This window comes from Aquarana catesbeiana, linkage group LG07, assembly GCF_042186555.1.
Source record: "Aquarana catesbeiana isolate 2022-GZ linkage group LG07, ASM4218655v1, whole genome shotgun sequence".
NCBI lineage: Eukaryota > Metazoa > Chordata > Amphibia > Anura > Ranidae > Aquarana > Aquarana catesbeiana.
This window is the reverse complement of record NC_133330.1, coordinates 252,469,172-252,486,098: the sequence shown is the minus strand read 5'-3', so window position 1 is coordinate 252,486,098 and position 16,927 is coordinate 252,469,172. Positions and strand designations below refer to the sequence as shown.

Below are 16,927 nucleotides of genomic sequence, written 5' to 3'. Positions count from 1 at the left end.
CCTGAACTCGGTACTCTGCACGTAGCACATCCTGAACTCTTTATTCTGCACGTAGCACACCCTGAACTCTGTACTCTGCATGTAGCACACCCTGAACTCTGTACTCTGCACGTAGCACACCCTGAACTCTGTACTCTGCACGTAGCACATCCTGAACTCTGTAATCTGCACGTAGCACACCCTGGACCATGTACTCTGCACGTAGCACACCCTGAACTCTGTACTCTGCACGTAGCACACCCTGAACTCTGTACTCTGCACATAGCATACCCTGGACTCTGTATTCTGCATGTAGCACACCCTGGACTCTGTATTCTGCACGTAACACACCCTGAACTCTGTACTCTGCACGTAGCACACCCTGAACTCTGTACTCTGCATGTAGTACACCCTGAACTCTGTAAGCTGCATGTAGCACACCCTGAACTCTGTACTCAGCACATAGCACACCCTGAACTCTGTACTCTGTATGTAGCAAACCCTGAACTCTGCACATAGCACACCCTGGACCCTGTACTCTGCACGTAGCACACCCTGGACCCTGTACTCTGCATGTAGCATACCCTGAACCCTGTACTCTGCACATAGCACACTCTGTACACTGCATGTAGCACACCCTGGACCCTGTACTCTGCATGTAGCACACCCTGAACTCTGTACTCTGCACATAGCGCACTCTGTACACTGCATGTAGCACACCCTGGACCCTGTACTCTGCATGTAGCACACCCTAAACTCTGTACGTAGCACACCCTGAACTCTGTACTCTGCATGTAGCACACCCTGAACTCTGTACTCTGCACATAGCACACCCTGGACTCTGTATTCTGCACATAGCACACCCTGGACTCTGTATTCTGCACATAACACACCCTGAACTCTGTACTCTGCACGTAGCACACCCTGAACTCTGTACTCTGCACGTAGCACACCCTGAACTCTGTTCTCTGCACGTAGCACACTCTGGACCCTGTACTCTGCACGTAGCACACCCTGAACTCTGTACTCTGCACGTAGCACACCCTGAAATCTGTACTCTGCACGTAGTACACCCTGGACCCTGTACTCTGCACACCCTGAACTCTGTACTCTGCACGTAGCACATCCTGAACTCTGTATTCTGCACGTAGCACACCCTGAACTCTGTACTCTGCATGTAGCACACCCTGAACTCTGTACTCTGCACGTAGCACACCCTGAACTCTGTGCTCTGCATGTAGCAAACCCTGAACTCTGTACTCTGCACATAGCACACCCTGGACCCTGTACTCTGCACGTAGCACACCCTGGACCCTGTACTCTGCATGTAGCATACCCTGAACTCTGTACTCTACACATAACACACCCTGAACTTTGCACTCTGTACGTATGTAGCACACCTTGAACTCTGTACGTAGCACACCTTGAACTCTGTACGTAGCACACCTTGAATTCCTCAGCCAATGGGTACACAAAGTGCATTGTCCTTCCCTTCAAATTCATTCTGCAGGCTTCCAAAAGCTGCAGAAGTTCCTGCAATGATCGAGGTGAGAGAGGAGAAAAGTTACTTTCACTTTCTCCTGATACATCCACTCCTTTCAGTGTACTACATGGCTCCACATGTTCCCGGTAAGACTATGCAATGATCAGACACTCACCAATCCTCATCCTCCTCCCCTTTCCAGTTCACTATCTCCTGTTCTTTTTTGCTCTCCACTCACATAAATATGCACCCAACACATCCTGCAGCCTCTTGTCTCAGATTTGGGCATTCCAAACTAGGAGTCCACACACTGACTGTCTGCCTATAGTACTAGAGTTAGACTCAGCCTGCAGTGGTTGCTACAGTATACTGTTACTACTTTAACAAGAGTAGTAAAAGTATACAGTGAAAACACTGTCTGCAGCCATGAAAGATACAGCCACAGCACATGTGATCATCATTATCATGCTGATGACCACACTGTACAGCCTATATACAGTACAGTCACATGAAGTACAGTGTAATCATCAGTATGATAATGATGATCACAGGTGCTGTGGCTGTAGACAATGTTTGCACTGTATAATTTTACTCCGGGCTTTTTTTCAGCTTTTCATGTAGCACACCCTGAACTCTGTAATCTGCATGTAACACACTCTTACACTGCATGTAGCACACCCTGAACTCTGTACACTGCACGTAGAACACCCTGAACTCTGTACTCTGCACGTAGAACACCCTGAACTCTGTACACTGCATGTAGCACACCCTGGCCCTGTACTCTGCATGTAGCACACCCTGAACTCTGTACTCTGCACATAGCACACTCTGTACGTTGCATGTAGCACACCCTGGACCCTGTACTCTGCACGTAGCACACCCTGAAATCTGTACTCTGTACGTAGAACACCCTGGACCCTGTACTCTGCACGTAGCATACCCTGAACTCTGTACACTGCACGTAGCACACCCTGGACCCTGTACTTTGCACGTAGCACACCCTGAAATCTGTACTTTGTACGTAGAACACCCTGAACTCTGTACTCTGCACGTAGCATACCCTGAACTCTGTACTCTGCACGTAGCACACCCTGGACCCTGTACTCTGCACGTAACACACCCTGAAATCTGTACTCTGTACATAGAGCACCCTGGACCCTGTACTCTGCACGTAGCACACCCTGGACCCTGAACTCTGCACGTAGCACACCCTGAACTCTGTACTCTGCATGTAGCACACCCTGGACCCTGAACTCTGCACGTAGCACTTCCTGAACTCTTTACTCTGCATGTAGCACACCCTGAACTCTGTACACTGCGCGTAGCACACCCTGGACCCTGCATTCTGCACACAGCACACCCTGATCTCTGTACTCTGCACATAGCACACCCTGAACTCTGCACTCTGTAGGTAGCACACCTTGAACTCTGCACGTAGCACACCTTGAACTCTGCACGTAGCACACCTTGAACTCTTCACTCTGTACGTAGCACACCCTGAACTCTGCACGTAGCACACCTTGAACTCTTCACTCTGTATGTAGCACACCCTGAACTCTGCACCCTGCATTCTGTATGTAGTACACCTTGAACTCTGCACTCTATTTGTAATGCATGTAATGTATGGTCTTGGCCACCATGCTACAGCTCAGTTTCAGGGTCTTGGCAATCTTCTTACAGCCTAGGCTATCTTTATGTAGCGGCAGCGCAACAATTCTTTTTTTCAGATCCTCAGAGTGCTCTTTGCCATGAGGTGCCATGTTGAACTTTCGGTGACCAGTATGAGAGAGTGAGAGCAATAACACCAAATTTAACACACCTTCTCCCCATTCACTCCTGAGACCTTGTAATACTAATGAGTCACATGACAGCGGGGAGGGAAAATGGCTAATTGGGCCCAATTTGGACATTTCACATAGGGGTGTACTCACTTTTGTTGCCAGCGGTTTAGACATTAATAGCTGTGTGTTGAGTTATTTTGAGGGGACAGCAAATTCACACTGTTATACAAGCTGTACACTCATTACTTGTACATTGTAGCAAAGTGTCATTTCTTCAGTGTTGTAACATTAAAAGATATAATAAAATATTGTACTCACTTTTGTGACATACTGTGTGTGTCTATCTATCTATCTATCTATCTATCTATCTATCTATCTATCTATCTATCTATCTATCTATCTATCTATCTATCTATCTATCTATCTATCTATCTATCTATCTAGATAGATATATATATATATATATATATATATATATATATATATATATATATATATATATATATATATATATATATATATATACACACACATACACATACATACACACACACACACGTGTTTGAGCTTTAGGGGTGCACACCCTAATATAATAGGCTACACACAGCTATGGTTACTAGGCTGAACATCTGCACTTCAGTAACCCCCTCTAATATAAAAAAAGTCCAATCACAGTGAAAATATGGGAAAAAAACTGCTGATAAGTTTCATGCTGAACTAGCACTTACTCATAATGCATTGTGTTATGGTTGCATTATGGGTAAGCGCTAGTTGAGCATGAAACGTTTCAACAGTTGTTTCCCGTATTTTCACAACGATTGCTGTATTTTTGAGAACTTTTTATATTAAGCTATAACTAAAGGCAAGTCTTTTTTTTTTTTTTTTTTTCATTTTGGATTGAGTGGAGAGAGACTAGAGCCCCTGTCAGTTTTTATTGCTTTCTGTGCCCCCCCCCCCCATTAGGGAGATTCACCCTCTCGATTTGTCCTGTGTACTGCTATTGAAGTGAAAGTAAAAAAACAAACAAACACATTTTGGGTTGTCCCCAGAACAGTAATAGAGGGGACATCTTCCAATGGGGACACTAGTTTTGATGACTTGGGGGTGCCCAAGGAATTCCCTTATTTGCAGGAACTTCCTCTGACTTCCTGTTTTAGCTATGGGAAAGGAAGTGAAGGGAAATCTCCACAATAGGACACATATGATGAAAAATAAAACATAACCGCGATAACCCTTCCTTGCTCCATCAAAAATTAAAATAAGTTTTCCCTAAATTTATATTTAAAGGTGGCCACTGGAGTGCAGATGTCTGGAGTTTCTATTTTCTTATAAACTGAGCCAGCACCCAGTGAATGCTAGTGGCAGATTGGTATGAACCAACCAGGAGCAGTGTTCATTCTTATGTTATTAAGCTGAGTTCACAATATCCAAAGCTCTGAAAAGTGATACACAGTGGATCACTTTTCAGAATGCAGCATCTGTCAGGTGTTCAGGAGATGACCCTTTTGTCCTCTGAATGTCTGTTTCTCATGACAAGTGGCAGTGTATAATGGTGCTAATGCACTACAACCATAAGCAAAGTGTTTGGCTCACAGTTGTGGCACGGCCCCTATTGACATGAATGGCCAAGTATGATAGTCAACTCAATGTGCCGTGTCAAATTTTCCACAGCTTGTCACAGCCATGGCATGTGAGTAGGCTCCTTCATCTGCATTTTAGACTTAAAGCGGGAGTCCCGCAAATTTTTATTTTTTTTTTAAAGTCAGCAGCTACAAATACTGCAGCTGCTGACTTTTAAAATGATATGAAAAAGGGGTAAAAGGTTTCAATAACCCCTTTTTCCTCATGGGAGAGTGTCAGGATGGGGCAGTTTCAAGGCTCCCCCTTTGGGAGCCAGCTGAGGCTCCCAGGTGGACACCTGGTGCTCACATGGCCTGGGGGAGTAGTACATGTGACTCTCCCGGGCTTTTTGAGGTACTAGGGATGAAAGCTTAAATCCGGTCGGATCCAGTAAGAATATGGCTATATAAACGGGGTTCCGTCCTGTCAGGGTCATTCGCCTCAGAAGACAGGAGCTGTGGTGTTCTAGGAGTTTACTCCATTGAGCAAACAGAGTCTTCTGAGGCCGGAAGATGAGCCTGATGCGGCGGCTGATCGAGAGGGCTGGAGAAGAAGGAGGAGAAGCTTGGATCCGGCAATGCCTAGACCTACCTCGGGCTCCGTGTCAAGAGGCTCCGGTGGGAGCCACAACGGCCATAGGAGGTCCGGGGAGCTCGGCGGCCGAAGTCCGGATGTCGGTGGCAGAACCCATCTCCAATGAGCCGGCGTCGCATCAAGAGGAAGAAGACGCTGGACAGAGGGAGGAAGTTCCGTGTCACAGGGTTCGTGACCCTTCGGCATCAAGGAGCGGAGCGAAGAGGCGGCGCATCCCTCGCCGACGTCACTCCCCTTCACCACCAGCGGCCAGCAGCAGGGAGAGAGCGGCTTCGGGAGGAGGCGGCACATCAAGAGGCGTGGCCAGAGGCGCGGCTAGAGCGTCATCTGACGCCAGAGTAAGTAGGAGCTCGGCAGCAGGTTCGGCTGGAGGAGTGACAAGCGGCGTGTCAAGAGGCGGAGCTAGGGGCGGGGCTTCAGCTAGGCAAACATTCATTCCTCCACAGGAGGATTCATTACTATGGCAACAAATAGCACAGCCTGAGGTCAGTAATAGAGATACTTTTGATTTGACTGGCAATCCTTCTAACATTAGTCAAGCACACAGAGAATTTGAGGAAGAAGGCTTAATGATTTCTCAGGATGGTCAGCACACACAGATACAAGGGAAGGGTGAGTTAAATACTGTTCCTAGTTTAGTAAATATAGCTGAGCTATTGGCTAAATTGGCTAAAGATATTTCTGTAGCTTCTAGTCAGGCTCGAGCTCCTCCAACACAGGGAAATTCTCTTATGGGAGTTTGGGCGCCATCTAGTGGTTTGTTAGCTAATGAGCAGTCTTCAGATTCTAATGCTTTTTATCATTTAGCTAGATCACAGAATTTACCTGAAACGTGCTTAAAAGAACCCATGGCTTGTACAATTTCTCTGTTAGGTTATCATTTGTCTATTACAGTTAAAGATAAGATTTGGAGAGGAGAATTTTTAGATATATTATCTTTACTCCCTTCTGCCAAAGAATTTCTTATTAAAGACAAAAAAGAGGAGGATGACAGAAGGAGACCAGTAGCAAGGTCATTTAATAATTGGTTACAGGCTTTCTGCATTTTTTCGGGAATTATGTGTGAGAAATTTCCGGAAAAAAGCGTTGGCCTTTTTCAACATTTGGACATTGTTTTAGAGGCTTTTAAGAACTTTGGCGGTACTGCATGGTTTAATTATGATGAGGCGTTCCGACAAAAATTGTCGGTACATCCAACATTGAATTGGGGAGTGAAGGACGTGGGCCTTTGGCTCAATCTTTTTCTTCCCCAAAGACCAAGTTCTGTTAGGCAGATCCAAAGTTCTCAGCCAACAAACAATTCCAATTATAGAAAAGGCATCTGCTTCAACTTCAACGATGGTCAGTGCAAATGGCCAAACTCGTGCAAATATCGACATGAGTGTGCTTTTTGCACAGGAACACATCCAATTTCGAAATGTTTCAAAAAGATGTCAGCAAATAACCAGCAATCAGGGATGGTTCAAAAAAGCAACTACACCAGTGAAGTTGCAAGATATGTTCCCTTGGCTCAGAATGTTTCCAGACAAGTTGACGGCTCAGCTGTTAATTGAAGGTTTTAGTGATGGATTCTGGTTACCTAAATTTTCAGGTATAGGGTGTACCCTAGTTAATAATCTTAAATCTGTAGATCAATTTTCTGATGTAGTCTATTCAAAGATTTTTAAAGAAATTTCAGAAGGTAGGATTGCAGGTCCTTTTAGTTCTCCTCCTTTTGAGAATTTCAGAATTTCTCCTTTAGGTATTGTACCGAAAAAAGAAAAAAATTCTTTTAGATTAATACATCATTTGTCATTCCCTACGGGCCAATCTCTTAATGATCAGATTGATACTAATCTGTCGTCAGTCACCTATGCCTCGTTTGAAGACGCTTTGTCAAAACTGAGATATTTAGGTAAGGGGGCCCTCATGGCGAAAGCTGATATTAAATCGGCATTTTGCCTTCTTCCCATTAACCCAAAATGTTTTAATTCCTTAGGTTTCTTCTTTGATAAACAATTTTATTTTGATAAATGTTTACCAATGGGTTGTTCATTGTCCTGTTTTTATTTTGAGTCGTTTTCATCTTTTTTAGAGTGGGTTGTTAGTGTACAGTCTGATTCTCAATTTTTACTTCACTATTTAGATGATTTTTTATTTTTAGGTTTAGCTAATTCTTTGGATTGTACGTTTTTATTAGATACATTTTTCAGGATCTGTAGCGATTTTGGTATTCCACTTGCACAAGAAAAAACGGCCTGGCCTTCAACTTGTCTTGAATTTTTAGGTATTACAATTGATTCAGAATTGATGGAATTTAGGCTGCCGGAAGAAAAAATAAATAAACTTTCGGCTTTATTACTGATTATAATAAGAAAGAAAAAAGTTTGTTTAAAAGAAATGCAGTCGCTATTAGGTTTGTTAGCATTTGCTTCTAGAATTATGCCAATCGGCAAAGTTTTTTCTAGAAAATTATATGTGTCTATATCAGGGTTAAAATCACCCTTTTCTCATGTCCGGATAACTCATGATATGAGAGAGGATTTATTAGTTTGGTTACAATTCCTTACACATTTTAATGGGAAATCTGTATGGCAAGAAGAGTTTATTTTGGATAAAGACTTTTTTCTGTTCACTGATGCTGCGTTCTTGTGGTTTTGCTGCAATTTGGCAAGCTCATTGGTGCGCAGATCGTTGGAATCCAAAATGGCAACAGAAGGGTCTTTTAAAAAATATAGTCCTTTTAGAGTTGTTCCCGATAATTGTAGCACTGGAAATTTGGGGTCACTATTTTAAAAATAAGTGTATTTTAATTAGGACTGATAATAAAGGAGTAATGTATGCGATTAATTGTCTAACATCTAAATCTCCACCGGTCATTGTCCTATTGCGTTACTTGATTTTCAAATGTCTACATTTGAACATTTGGTTGAAAGCAATTCATGTGTCAGGTAAGGACAATGACTTGGCGAACTCCTTATCTCGCTTTCAGATGGATCGATTTTTTCAGCTGTTTCCAGATGCGGACAGAGTAGGAATACGGTGTCCTCCCATATTATGGGATCTGGTTTGAGACCCATATCGGAGTATATAGAAAACTCGATTGCTCCTTCGACGCTGGCTGGATATCAATCGGCTTGGCTCTTTTGGCTTTCTTTTTTAAATTCAATCCGAGCACCTGCTGGTTCTTTTTCGGAAAGTTTGGTACTGTTATTTTTGAATGGTTTATTTGAAAAGGGTTATTCATGGTCTTATGTGCAAAGAACCCTTTCGGGAATTTCATTTTTTCTTAAGCTTAAGAATTTACCTTCTTGCTTGCAATTTTTCTCAGTACGTCAAGCACTGAAGGGTTATAAGAAAAAGAATTTTACTTGGGATAAGCGTAAACCTATTACTCCTGTTGTTTTAGGTGACCTTTGTTCAATCACGGAACAAGTTTATTTTTCCGTCTTTGAGGCAATATTATTTAAAGCGTTTTTTTCTCTTTCGTTTTTTGGTGCGTTTAGAGTGTCAGAATTATTTTTTATTCAAGTCAATGACATTATTCTTTCTGACTCACTGTTACGAATTTTTATTAGAAGATCTAAAACCGACCAGCTAGGTAAAGGTATTTGGATTACTTTATATGCGTGTAGTAGCTCTCCTGTTTGCCCTGTTCGGTTAATGAAAGCATACTGTTCTGTTAGACCTTTCATGTATGACAAATTTTTCATACATGAGTCTGGTTCAAATGCACCGATACCTGAAGCCGATACTTGCAGGCTCGGTTCTTTCAGCTGTCAGCGGGATTCCCCCACTGACAGCTGAAATGGAAAATGGAAAAAAAGCCAACAATTATCAGTTGTTAAGGAGCAGGGCTGCCGTGTCCTTAACAACCAATGACTCTTTCAGCTGTCAGTGGGGTTCCCCTGTTGACAGCTGAAGTGTTAAAGAAGTTCGGGCAATTAGAGCTGTCCAAAAAAAAAAAAAAGAAGCCGGGCAATGTTTATCAACAACATTGCTCAGCCGCTGAAACAGCAAGGTAAAAAGAAACATTGGGTTTGATTTACTAAAACTGGAGAGTGCAAAAATTGGTGCAGCTGTGCATAGAAACCAATCAGCTTCCAGGTTTTTTGTCAAATCTTAATTAAACAAGCTGAAGTTAGAAGCTGATTGGCTACCATATACAGCTGCACCAGATTTTTGCACTCTTCACTTTTAGTAAATCAACCCCATTGCATCTTTCTGTTTCTTCATCTACAGATAAAAGGAATGAACTTTGATCTTAAGATGAGGTCAATTTAAAGCAACCTGTCAAATAAAAAAAAAAATATTTTTGTGTTTTTTAATAAATGTTCCTTTGTTTAACCCACTTCACCTCCAGAAAGGTGTACCCCCCCTTCCTGACCAAGCCATTTTTTGTGATACGGCACTGCGTTGCTTTAACTGATAATTGCGTGATCATGCAACACTCTACCCAAATAAAATTTATGTCCTTTTTTCTCCACAAATAGAGCTTTGTTTTGGTGTTATTTGATCACATCTGCATTTTTAATTTTTTGCGCTAGAAACAAAGAACCACCGACAATTTTGACGGTGTAACTATGTAACCCAGCCTAAATGTCTGTGCCTGTAGTGATGAATGGAAGAGCGATCTGTACAACATTATTTTAACCAGAGGAGAGAAGTTGGAGGTGCTCTCTCTTATCTTGGGAGTATTGGAGAGCAAGGGGTGCAGCGGCAGCCCTGGTGGAGTTAAAAGAAAGAGAGAGGACTGGATTGTTCCATTTTTACATACTGTACATAAAGCTTTTCATGTCCATAACCTGCTTAGAAATAAGGGGTTACATTGATCTGGTGAGCCTTTTCACATATTCAAGGCACTGATCACAGAGTTGAAAGATTGGGGTTGATTTACTAAAACTGGAGAGTGCAAAATCTGGTACAGCTCTGCATAGAAACCAGCTTCCAGTTTTTTGTTTTTTTTTGTCAAAGCTTAATTGAACAAGCTGAGGTTAGAAGCTGATTGGCTACCATGCACAGCTGCACCAGATTTTGCATTCTCCAGTTTTTAGTAAATCAACCCCAGCATTATTTAGAGCATTTGGGTTATGACAAAGATTGCACTTTTGTTGTATGGATTTACTTTACTAAAATCTCACTATATTTGCTTGTTTCACATGAAGGTGAGTGTTTATTGCACATTGTAGTATTGCATGAATGGTTAGAGTGTGATTCATGTACAGTATATATAGTGCTGGTAAATTCTTCTATATTTGATTATCCTTTTTCCACTGACTCAGGGGGGTGGCAACTGTACCTGCTGCTGGGGCACAGGTATTATTTGTTTCCAGCATCGGTCTTTAGAATATATATACATACACACATACATACTGTATATATATGTATATGTATATCTATATCTATCTATATATATCTATATATATATATATTATGAATTCTAGTGTCAGTATATTTTGTTATTTATGCTGATTTAAAGCAAAAAGTACAGGCCACACTAGAACTGAAACAAGATATGAAACACGACTACATCCTTATTAGGAATTTCCAAAACCTTTTTGGTTTGTGTTTGTTAAAATGGGAACTGTGCTGTGCAGACCTGTAAATATGTCAGTACTGTTTTGAATAGATATCTTTATGCCACACATTTCCCAATCTATTTTGATAACTTGAAATCCAACTACAGGCATTTTTCTCATCGAGGATGGTAAAGAGTGTCAGTTATTCTAGACCTAGATGGCCTCTTTAACCTACTGCAATAGCTTATTTAGTTGAAAAAACAGATGTTTGCACAGTGGAAAGTATTTGCAGTGCTTCATATGGAAACACCCATCACTTTCTTGTGAATGCGCTACACAAATGATTTTGTCATCCTACCCAACCCATAAAAGATATATGACTGGAGCTCAAACATCCTTTCACCCGTGGCCCACATCTTTCAGGAAATACAGTTACTCAATACACGACTGTGCACTAAAAATCAGCATTGACCTGTCTGTTTAAGGTCAAGGGAATGAGAGGTGGATGTTGAGTCACCTATGACTCTGTCCACTCTTTTGCATTTGAAAGGCAAATTAGACTCTCATTTGCAGATTACTTTACACACACCTCTTCCTGAATGTATTCCCTGCTGCTGTTTTTCCTTGGTGCCTCACTATTTTTACTCTGTATTAGGCTCTGTTATGTTTATGTAGCACCCTCCCAGTTAGTTTAGGTGGCAAAATTGAGTTTAGCTCCTCTGCAATCAGTGTTGCAGGGTTTGATTGCTCTGGTCTGCCCGGTGTTTCACAGGCTGTTGGTCTGATTGCTTCACACTGCATTCTGAAGGATTCCAAATAGGAGAGCAGCCTGAATATCTATGAGGACCCAGCCAATTCCTGAAGAGGTGTGTCCAATAGGTGGCCATAAATAATCTGAAGCCTGGAGCAGAGGTTGTTGGAGCCTGGGTTTAGCCCTGCCAAAGCTCCTACGGAGCAGGAGAAAGCCATTGGGACTCAGTGCTTTGAAGAGAGATAAGAAAACACTATATATGTGCCCAGCTCAAATTTCATGAATCTGATTTACATCCACTATAAAGTACTTATGCCGCGTACACACGGTCGGACTTTTCGTGTACAAAAGTCCGACGGACGCCGACGGACTAAAGCCGGCTGACAATCCGATCGTGTGTGGGCTTCCCCGGACTTTCAGCGTACTTTTCCAGCCGCAAATCTGATGGACTTTAGATTTGAAACATGCTTCAAATCTTTACGTCGTAACTAAAGATTTGCCAAAGCTCCTACGGAGCAGGAGAAAGCCATTGGGACTCAGTGCTTTGAAGAGAGATAAGAAAACACTATATATGTGCCCAGCTCAAATTTCATGAATCTGATTTACATCCACTATAAAGTACTTATGCCGCGTACACACGGTCGGACTTTTCGTGTACAAAAGTCCGACGGACGCCGACGGACTAAAGCCGGCTGACAATCCGATCGTGTGTGGGCTTCCCCGGACTTTCAGCGTACTTTTCCAGCCGCAAATCTGATGGACTTTAGATTTGAAACATGCTTCAAATCTTTACGTCGTAACTACGCCGGACCCAGAAATCCGCTTGTCTGTATGCTAGTCCGACGGACAAAAACCCACGCTAGGGCAGCTATTGGCTACTGGCTATCAACTTCCTTATTTTAGTCCGGCGTACGTCATCACGTACGAATCCGTCGGACTTTTGTGTGATCGTATTTAGGCAAGTCTGTTCGTTAGAAAGTCTGCCTCAAGTCCGCCAAAAGTCCGCCAAATGTCCGTCGAAAGTCTGTCGGACGGGCTGTCGGACTTTTGTAGCCAAAAAGTCCGACCGTGTGTACGCGGCATTCGAGATTGAGCTTAACCATGTTTAAAATATAATTTTAATGAAAGGAAAACAAAAACACTGCAAGAAATATTGACAAAAAGATATTACAAAACAGACATAAACAACAGTTAACTAGAAGGGTTTTAAAATGAAAAAATACTTAAGAGGAGTCAGGGGCATCTTAATGTAACACTCAGTATTCTTAGTAACTTTGATCGTAAAACAACAAAATGGTTCAAGGGGTTTTGTTTTATTATGTCCAGCGGACACACGCTTTGTCATCACATTTTTTAACATTTATACTATACCGTAGGTCCTTACTTTTCTTGCCCTCTCATATGCTCGATTGATCCACTGTTTCTTATACTCACATTTAAAGAATCTCTTTTTCAATTCTCCTGCTTCCTTCTCGAAGTCTGCTAGACTTGCACAATCCCTACAGACTTTGAAGTATTGGGCCCCTAGTATACTTTTCTTTAAAGATTCCAGGTGCAAACTTTCTGCATGTAAGAGATTGTTATTGGAGGTAGGCTTTCTATAATTTAGAACTCTTAGTCCCATCCATATCCAATTCTATAGTTAATTCCAAGAACGTGATCTTGCTGGTGTCACACATACTTGGAAAAATTAAACTTTAAACCACAATTTTCTCCACTTCATCTCTTGCTCCTTGCCAGATGATGAGTATGTCATCAATGTTCCTATACCAGACTAATATTCTGGACCGGTACCCTGACAATGTTTCTTCCCCAAAAACCTGATTTTCCCACTCACCCAAGTATAAATGAGCATATGCTAATTAGTGTATAGAAAGATAAATGTCCCATGAGCCACACATCAAGACAGACCCGCTGTAGGGTAGTATGTAGCAACCTCAGCCTAGGCTCAAACCAGGCCATGCACCCAAAGCATTTTGCTTGCTGTCTCAATTTGCGGCTCATTGGATATTTATCTTACTATACACTGGGGTCTGGAACCGGGAAAAGCTCTTTCCCCAGCCAGCACTTATAGCGACGGGTACAAGACTAGCACCCCTTCAAAACCTGAGCGCCGCACACAAATTTTCATTTGGTTCCAATATGTTAATTAGCACCCATGGCACCGTGGAATTTTGTTCGAAGGTTGTTGGCTCCAACTTGTCTTGCATACACACGGTCACACAAATGTTGGCCAACAATTACGAACGTAGTGACATACAAAACATACAGCGAGCCGATAAAAAGGAATTTCAATAGTCATGCACCATCCTTTGGGCTCCTTCTGCTAATAATGTTGTGTTTGGTGAGCATTGATTCCGAGCATGCGTGTTTGTACTTTGGACTTTTGTCTGACGGACTTGTGTACACACGATCGGAAAGTCCGACAGCACACATTTGTTGGGGGAAAATTTGAGAACATGCTAGCCAACATTTGTTGGTTGAAAGTCTGACAACAAATGTCCGATGGAGCATACACACAGTCGGACTTTCCGCCAAGCAGCTCATATCCAACATTTGTTGTCGGAAAATCCAATTGTGTGTATGGGGCATAAGACCTCATGTTCAACATCTTTTCTATAACCTTCAAACCCTTCTGATGGGGATTGAAGTGCTTCTACATCAAGTGTAACTAAGAACGCCTGGCATGGAACAAAAATGTTATCCAATAATCTTAATAGGTGTGTAGTATCCCTCAAGTATGATAGGGAGGCAATTACAAATGCTTGCAACATCCTATTTATGTATTCACCAACTTTTTTCAGTCATGGATCCCTGGCCCAAAATAATTGGTCGACCTGCGGAATACTTGATTGATTTATGATCCTGCTCTGCTGCTTTATTGATCACTTATTCACAATCTGTATATCCATCTATCTTATATCAACCATCCCTTCTATATATAGAGATGCTTTCTCTTTTTCTATTCAGCCCCTTTTTCTCTTTACCCAGCTGTTTCATTTTCCTTTGTGTTTTTCTACAGCATTGTCTCCTTTTCCACTCTCCACTACACAGGCTGGCAAGGGTTCTCTCAGCCACACGCTGAGTGCTGGAGCCAGTTGTCAATCAAGCAGCTGGGTGGATCCCAACAATATGGTCGGGATCCTTCTAGATCCTGGGTGGCTGTGCGCTATCAACTGACAGTGGGCTTTGACACACAAAATAAGTATTGCCAAAAAAAAGCTTTGGCCATACTTTACTGTTAAAGTGAACATTAAGCGCTGCTAAGAATGTCTCATTTGGGTAACTATATTCATGTGAGCACTATGTCTATCTGTGGATGTAAAGGTGTGGAGGAGGAGTAATGAGATTGGGGGATAGGGACTCTAGCCTGCTGGGATCCATAGGACCCTCCGCTTTTAAATTATTAAATATTGGGGGATTGTATACCTGACCTTTAAAAAACTGCCTTTTTTATTTCAAATGGTATATCACAAAATTATTCACTTTTCATCTTTGGAAAATGACTATATTCATATAATTTTACCTCTTATTTTCCTTTAACATTTAACAAAGACCTTTTGAAGTTACAAGTGGATGTAAAGCAAAAGCAAGTATAACTAACATTGACTTTGTTCCTTATTCTAGGCATGCAAACAGCAAAGGCTTTGTAGGACAAAGGTAGATAAGACTTTAAAACAAAGTTCAGTCAGTTTCACACAGACTGAACACCAAAGAAGATAGGTGCACTATGAGGATTATTGCAGTTCTCGCTTTTTTTTGTACACTTCAAATATCATTAGCTGGAGACTCAATCGTAAAATTGAAAGACAATGGTTATGAAGACATTGTGATTGCCATTAACCCGAAGATACCTGAAGATGTTAGGATGATTGAGAAAATAAAGGTACGATTTTATTACTTGTTGTTGAAATCTGATCCACTGGCTGCCCTATGGATGTCGTGGGAAAAATGAGCCAAAACCATGTGCCTCTACTACACTAGCTGTGAATGGAGCCTGAAAGTGAAATTGGTGTGTTTACAGAAGGACAATGAGGGTCCATTCACATCTGCGTGTTTCTGAACGAATGGAAAACCGCACAGAAGATACGCGCATTGCCACATGTTTTGGAACGTGCTGCAAATGCTCATCGCTCTTGCAGCGCAATTGAATTTTGTTAGTGAAACCCCAAGCAAGGGTAGCAGGCATACATCTGCCATGCAAAAAATGTGCTGTAAGTACACCAAAAAGTGAGGTAAAAATCAATCTATGCTCCACTCTAAAAAAAGCTTTGGAGCTTCTTTGGGGTTGCCCATTGCATGACAAGCGGAAACTCTCCAAAACACAAAAAAAAAAAAAATGCATGCTAGGAGCGTAAGTCTCCACTATGTGGAGATGTGAATGGGCCTGACAGCTGAGTGTACAGCTGAGAATCTCTGTACAGTTTTCAGGACCTGCTGGGACCTTTCCACACCTCAGCTCTCTGCACAGACGAGGACAGCAGGATGATCATACACTGCTGCAATAAGATAATAGCTGGGTTTTCATAGATATTTGGTGATCACAAAATGGATTTATATCCTTTGTGGCTATTTAGTAATACATTAAATAGATATATTTGGGCCCAGAGTTCAGCTTTACCTAAGGAGACTAGAGGCAAACTGCTGCAGTTATGAAGTGCAAGGATCTAAAGGTGCTTGGATATAATCGTAGCATCTTCCCATTTCTTCCTGGCATTGCCAAATTTGAGGCTGTTTTAACAGGCAAAGCTTTGAAATTCATTATTGCGCCTAGGCAAGGAACAAGGGGGGGTGGGCGCTTCTTACCTCCTGTGCATGTCTGCTGTCCTATGAGGCTGTTCATCATGTCCCAATTGAAAGTATTGGGGCTGGACTTAGTTGTTGTAATTGTCTGAATTTTGCCTTCCTGTCCCCTGTGGCAGAAAGTTTTGGGAGGTTACTGCAGGTATGTGCATGCACCTCTTGGTTAAAGCACTTCATGCCTCAAACACTTCGCCCCTTCTCCTTACCAGTGACAGAGTCTTTTAAGGTTTTTTAAAGCCGGTCAAAATTATTTTTTCGCGCTGCATGGACTTCCTCTGGCCTCACTGCATGGGTTAACTACTTTTGTCTAGGGGTGAACCCAGAGCCTATACTCACCCAATCTTTTTATCCTTTGGAAAATGTCCAGCAGTGGACTGTTCCTGACGTCTTCATGTCCAGCGTCGGACTAAGGGACTAA

At 42.1% G+C, this 16,927-nt stretch overlaps 1 protein-coding gene across 1 annotated transcript in view; it reads left to right on the top strand.

Annotated features, from left to right (window-relative positions):
- The first annotated feature begins 1,448 nt into the window (after nucleotides 1-1,448).
- The window catches only part of LOC141103519 (calcium-activated chloride channel regulator 1-like), a 117,478-nt gene continuing 101,999 nt past the window's right edge, over nucleotides 1,449-16,927 (top strand). Inside the window, 2 exon segments of the mRNA XM_073593193.1 lie at nucleotides 1,449-1,608; nucleotides 15,334-15,592. Of these exon segments, the coding sequence (XP_073449294.1) occupies nucleotides 15,437-15,592 (156 nt within the window). The 5' untranslated portion in view covers nucleotides 1,449-1,608; nucleotides 15,334-15,436.